Source organism: Myotis daubentonii, chromosome 6 (genome assembly GCF_963259705.1).
Source record: "Myotis daubentonii chromosome 6, mMyoDau2.1, whole genome shotgun sequence".
NCBI lineage: Eukaryota > Metazoa > Chordata > Mammalia > Chiroptera > Vespertilionidae > Myotis > Myotis daubentonii.
In genome coordinates this window covers 94,926,144-94,938,795 of record NC_081845.1, presented here as the reverse complement: position 1 = coordinate 94,938,795, position 12,652 = coordinate 94,926,144, and the positions used below count along the sequence as shown (strand labels likewise).

General features: G+C 52.2%; 1 protein-coding gene across 2 annotated transcripts in view; it reads right to left on the bottom strand.

The window, feature by feature from the left end:
• Window positions 1-133: 133 nt before the first annotated feature.
• Window positions 134-12,652, bottom strand: part of LOC132237451 (HLA class II histocompatibility antigen, DR beta 5 chain-like) — a 93,925-nt gene continuing 81,406 nt past the window's right edge. The window contains exons 2-6 of one of the 2 annotated variants that reach the window (XM_059701958.1): window positions 4,208-4,477; window positions 2,061-2,342; window positions 1,294-1,404; window positions 828-851; window positions 213-548 (exon numbers count right to left, since the gene is read on the bottom strand). In XM_059701958.1, coding sequence (XP_059557941.1) covers window positions 535-548; window positions 828-851; window positions 1,294-1,404; window positions 2,061-2,342; window positions 4,208-4,477 — 701 coding nt within the window. In that variant the 3' untranslated portion in view covers window positions 213-534. Of the gene's footprint in view, window positions 549-827; window positions 852-1,293; window positions 1,405-2,060; window positions 2,343-4,207; window positions 4,478-12,652 lie in introns of both variants that reach the window. The other variant, XM_059701956.1, reaches the window with a different exon arrangement.

The following is a 12,652-nucleotide window of genomic DNA, read 5'->3' as shown; positions in this document are numbered from 1 at the left end:
AAAATCCACTAACAGTGAATTCTACCCAGTGTAAGGTGCGCCAAGAACATTTTGACTTCTGAAGTTAAAAAATACCATGTACTGTGACTTTGTTTGTTTGTTTGTTTGTTTATTAGTTAATTCTCACCCAAGGATATTTTTCCCACTGACAGCACCCAGGTAAGCCCTTACCCCTGGCTCGTGCCTTTGCTGGAATCAGACCTGAGACCCTCCAGGCTGCGGGCTCTTGGCTGAAGGGAACCTCCTCTCTCAAGGTCACCCCATTGACTGGGGCAGCTTGTATCCAGTGACCGGTAAAAGCACAGAATAAAAGACACTCCCATCGCCCCCAAGCGATCTGGTGCAGGGGCTGTAGCTTCACCAAGGAAGGCTTCCTGGAAGAGGCTGCGATGTACGGAGAAGGAGCTGTTTTAACAGCTTGGGCCAGAGCCCGAGGCGGCTCTCCTTGTGGAGTGAGAGCCCAGCAGGAAACCTCTTCAGGCTGCCAAGAGGCTGGACAGAAGGTTCTCTCCTGCCCCTGTCGCCATGGCCACCTCAGCTCAGGAGTCCTGCAGACAGAGGGCAGTGCTGTTCCCAGGCCCCGCCAGCAGGGGCGCTGCCCTCCCAGGCCTCCTGCTGGGGCTCCCAAGTGAGAAGAAATGCTCTGAGGCCACAGGAGCCACAGCTGCTTCAGAGCTGCCTCTCACCAGGCAGGAGGAGACCCTGCAGTGTAAGCGGCCGCCAGAGCCACACCCAGGCTCCCCGCTACCTGTCCCCTGGCTCGTCCCCTGCACCTTCTGTTCTAGGAAAACCGAATGTGTCCCTAAGAGAGGATTAGAGAGCATTACCTGTGGGCTGAAGTCCAGAGTGTCCTGGGAAGAGAAGGAAGATGCCACTTAAAAGATATGAAGGTAAGTGTGTCTCCAAACACAGGGTCCCCGCCCAGGCCACCTGAGCTTCTCTAGCAGCACCCCCACCCGCTGACACCAGAGCAGGGACCAGAGCAGAAGCTGAGAACAGTGGCCCCAAAGCCGTCACATCCAGTGTCATTAGTGACCGCAGGGCCTGCTCCTCCATGTACGCCAGGATCTGCACCCAAATCCCCGTGCGTGTTTACCCGTCTCTAACCCCACAGCCATGACTCCTCATGTCTCCACCCTGAGAACGAAGAGTTGGTTATTTCTGCATTTCCAGGGAATGTGAGACCGACAGGGAAAGAGAGGCCTCTATGGCGTTGCCATACCCAGAGCGCACCCAGCAAAGCCCCAGTTCTCCCCACCATCTCGGGGCCTCGGCTGCCAGCAGGCTCCTCACCTTTCTGAGCCCTGAAGTAGATGAGCAGCCCCGCCCCGAGGAAGAGCAGCCCCAGCACGAAGCCCCCGGCTCCACTCAGCAGCTTGCTCTGTGCGGATCCAGACTGGGCCCCTGGGAGAAGAAGCTGGTTTCAGTGGGTTTTAGCCCAAAGCAACTTCTCTCATGGAGACCCTGGGACTGAGAGCTTGCGGGGAGTCGGGGGTGGGGGGGCGCGGCAGCCCTTGAAGAAACAGAACAATAGCCATTTCCACAAAGAGACCGAGGTCACACTGAGCAGGTACAAGGCCCAGGCACTGGCCTCAGGTCCCCTCACTCCCCACCCAAGGCCACTGCTTCGGCCTCTGAGGCTGCGGAGCCCGGGGCTGGTGACCTCCCGGACTTGGCTCGGGTGACAGAGCCGCAGAGGGCAGAGCAGACGGGGCTCTCCCGCGGCAGGAAGGTCCCCACGCTGTGGAGGACGCGCCTCTTCCCAGATCACAGTGGGCAGCTCAGCACAGGCAGAACCACCCGCCCAGCCCACAGGGGATGGTGCCCAGGGCCAAGGGCACCATGAACGGGAGAGTGTGGAAAATTCAAAGCAGGGCAGGCATGGCGGCCTCCCAGGGCTATGGGTGTTCACAGGAGCGATCACAAGGCTACCCTGTGGCCTGTACTGAAGGAGAGACAGGAGCAAAGGAAAACGGGGTTTGGGGAGAGGGGACCCTGACCCTCAGGGACAAGCAAAGGCCCCTGTGGGGGGAGGCGTGTGAGGTCAGAGGGTGTCTCACTCCATTCCACGGTGACAGGGCTGGTCCTGCTGGGGTGCCGCACTTGGCAGGTGTAGACCTCCCCACTCCGGGGAACTGTCTCCAGCATCACCAGGGTCTGGAAGGTCCAGTCCCCGTTCCGGATCAGGCCCGTGGACACCACCCCGGCCTCCTCTTCCTGGCCATTGCGCAGCCAGCGGACCTCTATGTGGCCTGGATAGAAGCCGTTCACGGAGCAGACCAGGAGGTTGTGGTGCTGCAGGCGCTGGGTCTTTGCAGGATACACGGTCACTGTGGGCTCAGCTAGGACAGAGAAGGCGGAGGGAGACCTGAGCAAGGCACCAGGCTCCTTGGTGGCTCACTTTCAGGCTCGTTTCCAGCCCCAGGCTCTAGCGCCCAGGCAAGCCCATCTCAAACCCAGCCTGTGGCCCCTTAGGAGGTAGTGCCATGGGCCTTGAATCTCTGTCTACAGCCCAGACAACTGGATTTGAGAGACATTGAGGACATTTGAGGATTTTTCATATCTTCTAACAGTTACTCACTGTTGAATGAAGTGTTTACAAATATTTCAGATGCACAGAGTGTGTGAGTTCAAGTGTCATCTTACTGGTCTACACCTGGGAGATCCTCTCTGCTCAGCTCCTCACCTACAAAGGGGGTGATAATACTAACTCACCGCTTAAGGATATTTGAGGATCAATGGGCCTAAAATATGTAAAACAGCAGCTGGAACGTAGCCATTACTGTATGTCAGCTGTTTATCACATATGTAGAGAGAATATTAGGAAAGCAAAGGGAGAAGCTGGGGAACAGCTTGGGAAGATGGGGACTCAGGGTGTGAAGTCCTGCGAATGTGATCACACCTGAGAACACAGAGATGGTTCCCCTGGAAGCAGGAAAAACGGGGGATTCCCTAGCTCCGGGGGCTGAGTCCTGAGGGAGAGAGAGGAGCAGGGCAGTACTCATTATAACACTCATAGTGACACTCATTGAGCAACCCGCTCCTTCTCAAAAGAAGCCAACCTGTTATTGGGATTGTTGTCATTTTATAATTGTCTCTCTTTTCAAGCTGACATTTGAGCTCAAGGCAGGGGCTCGGACTCATTAACATGTGTGCTTCCTGCCTGAGACCAGGCTCAATAAATACAGATTTGGAGGAGGAGGAGGAAGAGGAGGAAGGGGAACAGGAGGAGAAGGAAAAGGAGGAGGAGGCAGAGGAGAAGAAACTTGAGGGAAACATTTTTACTGCACCTCAAAAGGGTAGATTTAAGATTGATGGTAAATCATTGCTAGCAACTTCTGAGTGCATTTCATTACCTTAAAGATGTTTAAATTGCAAACATGGAAAGTAATAAAACAGAATCAAAACTCATGGCAGGAATTGGAGAAAATGCTGCACCAATGTTAGCAAAGTGTCTATCTTGCTGCCTGGAGAACCTGGAAAATCACTGAGAAAAAGGCCCGGACCTCAGGGCTGACGGCAATAGGCCATTCCTAGAGCAGGAACAGCCATTAGCCAACACATATGTGAAAAATGTTCAAGAACGTTTGAAATCAAAGAAGGATAAATTTAAAGAAAAAAACAATTTTTCACCTGAGTAATTGGCAATATTGAAAAAGATATAACAAAAACAGAACACAAATTGTCAGAACTCTAAACAGTTAACATGTAATGACTTAAATGCTGTCAGCCTGTGTAGATATGACATCAGTGTGTTAAGTAACAAATTACAATTAGACCCTGGCTCCCATCACCCCCTCTGTAAACACAGGGCACTGAGGGGGAACAAGACACTGAGACCTGAAAGGAGCTCAGAGAGGCCAGAGGTGCCTGGAGGCCCCGCCCCTCACACCCAGCCTGACCCTCTGCCCAGGGACAGGCCTGTGCACCCAGCACCCCTAGTCCAGGGCTCAGGGTGGGGGGGCGGTGGCCAAGACAGACCGACTCCCTCCTCCCACCTCCTCCACTCCCTCCCCTCTGCACCCCAAACCCTTACCGACTGGACAGGACTGGGCACCCCGGGAAACTCCCTACACAGGACAGGACCTCAGGGTCCCCAAAGCTACCTTCAGGCCCTTCACGGGTGCTCCTCATAGCCCTGTGTACGCCCTCCCCCTCTCTCCCCAGCACATAGGACCAATCCCCGCTACCCCGCCTCTGCGCTCACTTTGCCGAGGCACCAGGAATCCCTCAGACACCCGGTAGTTGTGTCTGCAGAACGTGTCCACCGCGCCCCGCTTCCGCTCCAGGATGTCCTTCTGGCTGCTCCAAAGCTGCTCCTCAGGCCGCCGCAGCTCGGTCAGCGCGCGGTACTCCCCCACGTCGCTGTCGAAGCGGATGTCCTCCTGCCCGTTGTAGATGTATGTCTCCAGGTACCGCACCCGCTCCATCCCCTTGGAGAAATGACACTGGAACTTAATCTGCTGCAGGAAATGCGCTGTGGGGACAGGAAAGACCCATCAAGATGGTGAGAGAGGATGGCGGCGACGCCCAGTGTGCAGCGCCCAGGCGGTGGGACACAGTGTTGCAGAAGACCAAAGAAATACCAAGCACACTTCCTAGAGAAAGGGAGGGACCCCTTTATTAACAATAGTCGACTCCGGGAATAATTTCCAAATCAGAGTGAGTAACACGCAGAGGGCTTCACTTTTTATAACCTGCTGTGGGCTTTTTCTTGCAGATATGGTTCTGCCCCCTTTTGAGAGCTTACAGGAAGACCCCCAGGTGTTGGGGGTCCCCAGGCCATATTCGATGATCTGTCCTGGGCCCAGTGATAACGACCTTCCCCCACCACCCCAAGGGCGGTACACTGTTCAGTTTTTATGGCCAGACACGCCTCTCAAGACAAGTTTCCTCCTCATCTCCCCCGCCCCCCCCCCTTGTCCTACAAGCTTCTTTGAGCCTGTGGAGCAAAGACCAGGGGTGACGACCGCTCTTAGCTACTTCCTGCTGGAAAGGGACGATGACCAAGGGGTTAGCATCCTGCTTCTTCCTCTCAGAGGGGTTTGTAGGGAGTTCTTCTGGTTTCAGGCAGGCAGAGGTAAGCAGTGGTCCCACATGCATAGAATATTCCTGCAGGGGGCCACCAGGGTAGGTGGTGTTTTCAGCCTTGGGGGTAGAGTTGCACAGTTCATCTGGGAGGCGACCTGTTGGATGTTGGCCCTGGGTCCTGCTGAAACAAATAGGAGCAACATTAGTTAGCTGCACGTTGGCCATGACCGGTGCTACCTAATACAATTCCCCTCCCCCTGCCATGTGCATTTGGTAGTAGAGTCGTAACATGCCCCAGGCTGATAAGTATAGCTAACAAAAATCTGGCTCAATTGGGTTTTCTCGTGGACTACATGGTCTAGCATATTTGGGTAGCAAGTTTCTAAGCAAGGAGCAAAGGATGGCATAACAAGGTGTAATCCAACAATTTATGATAAGGCCTTTGTTTCCTTGCTGTGTGGGGAGCAGTAACTTATGGTGCTTCTGTGTCCCAGCAAGAACAGATGAGTTCTCCTCCTGGTACTAGTCTTGGATTCCTCTGGCACTCAGAGAAAGACAAAATAAGAATTATTAGATAAAACCAGTGATTATCCAGAAATACTAGAGCGTGTTACATTAAGAGGAGATAAGAAAGATAGATTAGTGTTAGGGAGAATTCAGCAGGGTGTTATCTGAATTCCTTGGAGCAGGTTGCTCAGCCAGGTCTGCTGTCTTCTTGAGGGTGATCTGCAGGGGATGTTTCTGGTCAGAGGTCACCTTCCACTCAGACTGGATGTCACAGGGCTGGTGGGCTGCTTTCACCCAGGAGTGGTGGATCCAGGTGTTTAGTCCTACATCCTTAAGGGCTGTGGGGGTGGTTAATATGACTGGATAGGCTTCCTTCCAGGTAGGCTTGAGGGGCTCCTTTTTCTAATCCTTTACCCAAACCTGGTCTCCAGGTGTATGAGGATGTACGGCTGTTCCTAGGGAGATGGGTAGTCGGTCAATAACCCACCTGTGGACCGCAAAGACAGTTTTTCCAAGTCCTTGTAGTTGTTTCTGGATTTCTAAGTTCCTTATTTACCCCAAATCTCCCTTTGGCCAAATTAAGGGAGGGAGTCTACCATATAGAATTTCAAAGGGAGAGAAACCTACCCTGGCCCTTGGGGCACAGCGACCTGCAGGACTACAAGAGACAAGATATCTGTCCAGGGTAAGGTTGTCTCTTGGCATAGCTTAGCCATAGGCTGCTTTAGAGTCCGGTTCATGCGCTAAACTTTCCCTGAACTCTGAGGCCTGTAAGCTGTATGTAGATTCCATTTAATTCTTAAAGCCTTGGCTACCTATTGTACTATTTTTGCTACAAAGGCTGGGCCATTATCGGATCCTATGGTCAGAGGCATTCCATACCGTGGAATTATATCCTTCAGCAATGCCTTAGTGACTTCTCTCACCTTTTCTGTGCGAGTGGGATATGCCTCGACCCAGCCTGAAAAGGTGCAAACAAAGACTAGCAGGTATTTATTCCCTCTGCCAGGCCCCATTTCTGTAAAATCTACTTCTAAGTCCTCAAAGGAGCTTTCCCACAGCGCTGAACTCCTATCGGTCCCACAGGACCCCGTTTGGCATTGTTCTGAGCACAGAGGAGGCAACGGTGCGAGACTGAGGCACACAAGGAGGGAAGACGGGCAATTAGGTAGTACCTGCCTAACAAGCTTCTAGGGCAGCCTTCCCTAAATGAGTGAGTTCATGCTGCTGGAGGACTACCTTATGGGCTAACTGCTCTGGGACATGACCCTATGATCTGGGAGTATCCACCAGCCTTCCTTCGTTCTCTGGCCCCTTCTTGCTGGGCCCATCCTCCTCCTGAGGCGTGTATTTTGGAGGTTCAGCTAATTCAGGGCCAATGTGATCCATGATGGTGCCACTTGTCCTTTAGCAGCAGCTTGGCTGCGGCATCGGCACGTCGGTTTCCTTTTGACACTGAGTCTTTCCCCTTCTGGTGACCTTTGCAATGGATGACAGCTATTTCCTCAGGCTCCCAGTCTGCTTCTGGTAACTTTAATATCTCATTCTGATTTTTGATTCCTGCTGTCAAGAGCCCCCTTTCCTTATATATGGCCCCATGGACATGCAGGGTAGCAAAGGCATACCGCGAGTCAGTGTAGATGTTGGCATGCTTATTCTTACTGAGTTCTAGGGCTCTTATTAGGGCCCAATGCTCTGCCCTCTGCACTGACCATCCTTCAGGCAGGGCCTGTGCTTCAGTTGTCTCAAAGTTTGATACCACTGCATAACCGGCTTGTCTTTTCCTTCATCTAAGAAGTTGCTGCCATCTGTGAACAATACCAAGTCCACGTTTTGCAGGGGCCTATCCTTTAGGCTGGAATAGACCTCCTCTAGGACTTCCAGGCAATCATGCTCAGGGTAGAAAGGTGGCAGGATTAAGTGTTCTCACTGCTTCTAATTGTACCCTCGGATTCTCACATAACAGCCCTTGATACTGAGTCATTTAAGCATGAGTCAGCCAGTGCTGCCCCCTGCTTCCAGCAGGGTGACAACAGCATGAGGTACTTTTACATTTACGTTTTGTCCTAAGGTAAGCTTATCTGCCTCCTTGACTAATAATGCCGTGGCTGCAAGGGCCCCTGAGGCCCGGGGGCCACACGGAGGCAACTGGATCAATCCGCTTGGAGAGAGAGGCTACTGGTCTTTTCCAGGGTCCAAACTCCTGGGTTAGAACTCCGAGGGCTACCCCGATGTTCTCGTGAACAAAAAGATTAAAGTCTCGCGTCACATCTGGTAGCCCTAGTGCCAGGGCCTCAGTGAGCTTTGCCTTTATGGTGACGAAGGCTTTCTCCTGTTCAGGACCCCAGTCGGTGGTGCCTTCTCTTCTCCTCTTAAAGCTTCATAGAGAGGCTTCGCCAGGTCTGAAAACCCTGGGATCCAAATTCGACAGAACCCTGCCACTCCCAGGAATTCCCGAATCTGCCGCTGGGTGCTAGGGACTGGGATGGCACATACTGCCTGCTTCCTTTCAGTCCCTAGCCTTCATTTCCCTTGGGTGATCTGGAAGCCTAGATACTTGAGTTCTTTCTGACAAATCTGTGCTTTTTTCTTACACACCCGATAACCTGTTTCAGTTAATAGTCTCAGAAGGGCTCCTGTTCCCTCCCAGCCCTGAGCTCATGTGGAGCTGGCCAGTAGGAGGTCGTCTACATACTGGAGTAGAACACACCCCAAGTCCTGTCCTGGGAACTTAGACAGATCAGATGCTAGTGCTCCACTAAAAAGAGTAGGGGATCTCTTGAACCCTTGTGGCAGTCTGGTCCAGGTGAACTGCTCCTTGGCCCCTGTAGTTGGATTTTCCCATTCGAAAGGGAAGAGAGGCTGACTGGAAGGCACTAATCGAAGACAGAAAAAGGCATCTTTTAGATCTAGGCATGTAAACCATTCTGCCTCTGATGGGCTGAGTCCCAGAAGAGTGTAGGGGTTTGGCAGTGCTGAGTACAGGGTTATAACAGCCTCATTAACAGCCTGTAGATCTTGCACCTGGGGGTAGTTGTTAGTCCCAGACTTTTTGACAAGCAAGAGAGGCATGTTCCATGGAGACCTGCATTGTTTAAAAAGTCCCCACTGAAGCAGCCGGTCTAAGTGGACCTGGATTCTTAGGCGTGCTTCCCTTGGAATTGAATGTTGGTGGATTTTAACAGGCTGGGCCCCAGGCTTTAACTTGATTAGCACCGGGGGCGTGGTCCTTAGCCAGGCCTGGATGATTCCCTTCTGCCCAGACCAGCTGGAATTCCTTCTCTAATTCAGGTTCTAATGGTGAGGCCTTTGTCTGGGGGCTGTAAAGTCTCCATTCTTCCTCCCTTGGCACTGCTAAGGACAGGATCATTGGGGAGGTCTCCTCACTTAGGCGAAGTTGTGCTGAGCCATTTGCAGCAAAAGTGATTTCTGCCCCCATTTTGGCTAAAAGGTCTATACCCATTAGAGGCACTCGACAATCTGGCAAGTACAGGAACTCATGAATTACTTGATGACTGCCAAGTTGGCATCAGCGAGGGCAGCAGAATGGTCTATGAGTCTGGTCCTCAGTAGCTCCAATAATGGTGACCTCCTTTCCTGAGAGGGGCGCTACTTTCTGAGTGACTACTGAGTGCTCAGCTCCCGTATCAGCCATAAAGTCCACAGTCTGGCCCCCAATGTTCATTCTGACCATGGGCTCGTGGGGGCCTAGCTGAAGTGAGCCCCATCTGTCCTAGTAGGGATCAGCCATTGCTAGCCCAATGAGATCTGCTTCAGGTGGCTCTGGTTGATAGCAACTGGGCAAAAAGGGGGCCCAGTTTTCTTATTTTGCCATTTGGGACATTCATTTTTTTCAGTTTCCTGTTTCCTTACAGTAGGCACACTGGTCTCATCTCAGGCTCACTCTTCCTTTCCCCCCTGGTCTGTATCCTTGCTTCCCTTTCTGATCTGTCTGGGAGCCTGAGCCTCTAAAAGCTGCTGCTATTATATTGGCCCTTCTTTGTATTCTCTTTTCTTCCTCCTTCCTTGCTGCACTGTCTCAACTGATGATAACCTTGTTAGCTATCTCCAGCAGTTCAGTAGCATTCTTTCCTGCAAACCCTTCCAGTTTCTGTAATTTTCTCCTGATGTCAGCCTGGGCTTGGCCTACAAAAATGGCATTTACCATGGTTTGACTTTCTAGGACCTCAGGTCTAAAGGGGGTGTAGATCCGCTATGCCTCACACAGTCTCTCAGAGAAACCTGCTAGACACTCATCAGGCTTCCGGAAGACCTCAGAGATTTTAGGCATGTTGGTGGGCTTCTTGTTGGTGACCCCCTGGAGGAAGGCTAGCTGAAATCTTTCTAGCCTGGTCCTTTCATCTTCTGAGTTTGGGTTCCAATCAGGTTTCTCATCTGTGAGGGCCTCCCTGGCCCATCTGTCTGTATCTAATATTCTTGCTGTGGCCTGGGTCTGGAGCCACTTCTGAGCCTGTGTTACTACTCTCATGTGCTCCTCAGTGTTAAAGAACGTGAAAAGGAGCTGCTTGCAGTCCACCCAGGTGGGCTTCAGGGTCTGGAAAATCGTTTCTAGGAGGCCCACCATGGCCTTGGGTTTTTCAGAATAAGCTGGGGTGTGATGTTTCCAGTTCAGAATGTCACTGGTGGTAAAGGGCTAATAATAATAGAGTGGCCTTCCCTCCTGCAAGGTCCCATCTTCACCAACTACTTTGGCACCACGGATCTCCCTGAGAGGCATCTGACATGCTGGTTGTGGCCTGGGCCTTGATTGGCTGAACACAAGCACCGCCCAACTGGCTCTGGAGAGCCTGGTTGAGGAGAAATGGAGGGGGCGGTGTTTCTGGATCTTTCAGAGCAGCTGGGGAAGCACTTGGTGCTGCCTGTGGCACATACGGAGATGGTAAAACTAGCGGGGTTTCCTCAGGGGATCCTGGCAGAACAAGGGGTTGGGTTCCCATCTGAGAGATCTGTTTCTTTTCCCCCACTACTAAAACCTTACCAAACCAGACCCAAGGCGGCAAGATTTGAGCAAGTCCTAACCAGCTGTCTATGTAAAGGAACTGATATGGCTATTCGGGGTCTGTTGTGACTACATTTCAGACCACCCTGACCAGTCCTACATCTAAAGAGCCTTCCAGGGGCCAGCTGACCCCAAAAGCTGGCCATTCTAATTCACAGAATTTCCTCAGTGTTTTGGGGTTCATTTTAATACCATAGTCCTCAATTAAACCCTTTTGAAAATTTTTCAACATGCAATTGAGAACAGTGGGTTTACTTTGTCCCAACCCCATGATGATCGGTGGCTAGAGACAGACAAGGGTGCAGGAAAATTTACTAAAAGCCTGGAGGTTCTCCTTAAAAAAAGATTCTTAATCAGCACAGGCAGGGGCGGGGGGAGGGGTGGTAAAATCTCTCCACCCTGCGGAGCTGTGAGCCCCACCTCTGAAAGTCCCAGCCAGCCAAAAGGGACAAGAAAAGCTGCAAATACCTTTAAATCTACCTGAGAATTCCAAAATTTCAACCTAACACAGGAAAATTACAGAGCAAACCAAAGCCCCTAGTACACAAACATAGACAGACATTTTTATCAACTATCCCTCTGTGATAGAGAGCAAACGTCTCTGAGAAAACTAAGCAGCACTGCTTGAGACTTTTGCAGACCATCACAGGTTCAGCCTTCAGTAACTCAAACGTTTTAACCAGATGAGCAAACAGAAAATCAAAGTGGCTTTCACTTTCACACAGACCAGTTAATCAGCAGATAATTATGCCAAGACAGACAAACATCCGTACTCACACTCTCTCAGTAGACTAGCCCAGACTGGAGGTGAGCAGATAATGCCCAACTCCCCAGGTGGGCATGGGGGCACTCCCGGCACTCACGCCCCAGACCAGAATTCTCTACCGACGTCTTGGTGAGAACCTACCTGGAGGAGTTAAGACTGCATCCAGCCCCGCTTCTCGGTAGCAAATTGGCTAGTCCCACACACAAACAAACAGAAGAGTGAACCCATAATTCCTTAATCGAATCTGAATTCACTCACCTCCGGAGTCTTGATTCCTGATTTACCTGACGAAGTCCTATGACTTCCAGGGAGGTGATCAAGGCCCTCCTTCCACTCACTTGGAGTGGGCCTGACTGACTGGGGCCCCTACCTTACAGATTCTGTTGACAGGTCCAGAGGTGTCAGTCCACTTTCTCTAGATGCCGGCTGGGTCCTGGGCTGAGGTCCAGGAGTGCCTGGAGTCCCTCCTGGTGCAATTCTGCTAAAATCAGCAGCACGTGCCTTCCGGAGGTCTGTCCCGTCCCCTGGACACCAAACCCCGTTCACTCACTGGAGGCAAGAGCCAAATGAGGTTAGTTTCTCGGTCAGGGAACCAGATGTTGCAGAAGAGCAAAGAAATACCAAGCAGGCTTCCTAGAGAAAGGGAGGGACCCCGTTTATTAACACTAGTGGACTCAGGGAATAATTTCCAAATCAGAGTGAGTAACATCCAGAAGGCTTCACTTTTTATAACCTTCTGAAGTCTTTGTCTTGCAGATATGGTTCTGTCCCCTTTTGTGGGCTTACAGGAAAGCCTCAAGGTATTTGGGGTCCCCAGGCCATATCCAGTGATCTGTCCTGGGGCCAGTGATAATGACCTGCCCCCCCACCTTCCTAGGGCTGTGCAGTTTTTATGGCCTGAGAATCCTTGCAAGACCAGTTTCCTCCTCAACAGGACCCCGGCACCACCACTGCCAGCATCCAGGGTCCCCTCATCTGGGGCTGAAGGGAGACTGCAGGGCAGGGAGACTCCTGGGACCCTCAGCCACTGGGGACACATTGGGCTTCCTGCGGGGCTCTGGGCTCCAGGCTGAGCAAAGATTGTGCCATCACTGCCTTCGCCTAGAAGCGCCCCCCAGACCCAGCCTCTCCCTTCCCGACACCCACCTCCTCCTGTCACCCCCTGGGCAGGGACCTCATGCCAGGCCCCAGCTGCCCGGGACCCAGGCAGGAAACCGGCATCGCACTCTGCTCTGGAGCTGAGAATTCACCAAAGTGCCCATCACAGCCCAACCACAGGCGCATCCACACAGGAGGGAGATGGCAGGAAAGGGGCGCCTGGAGCAGGG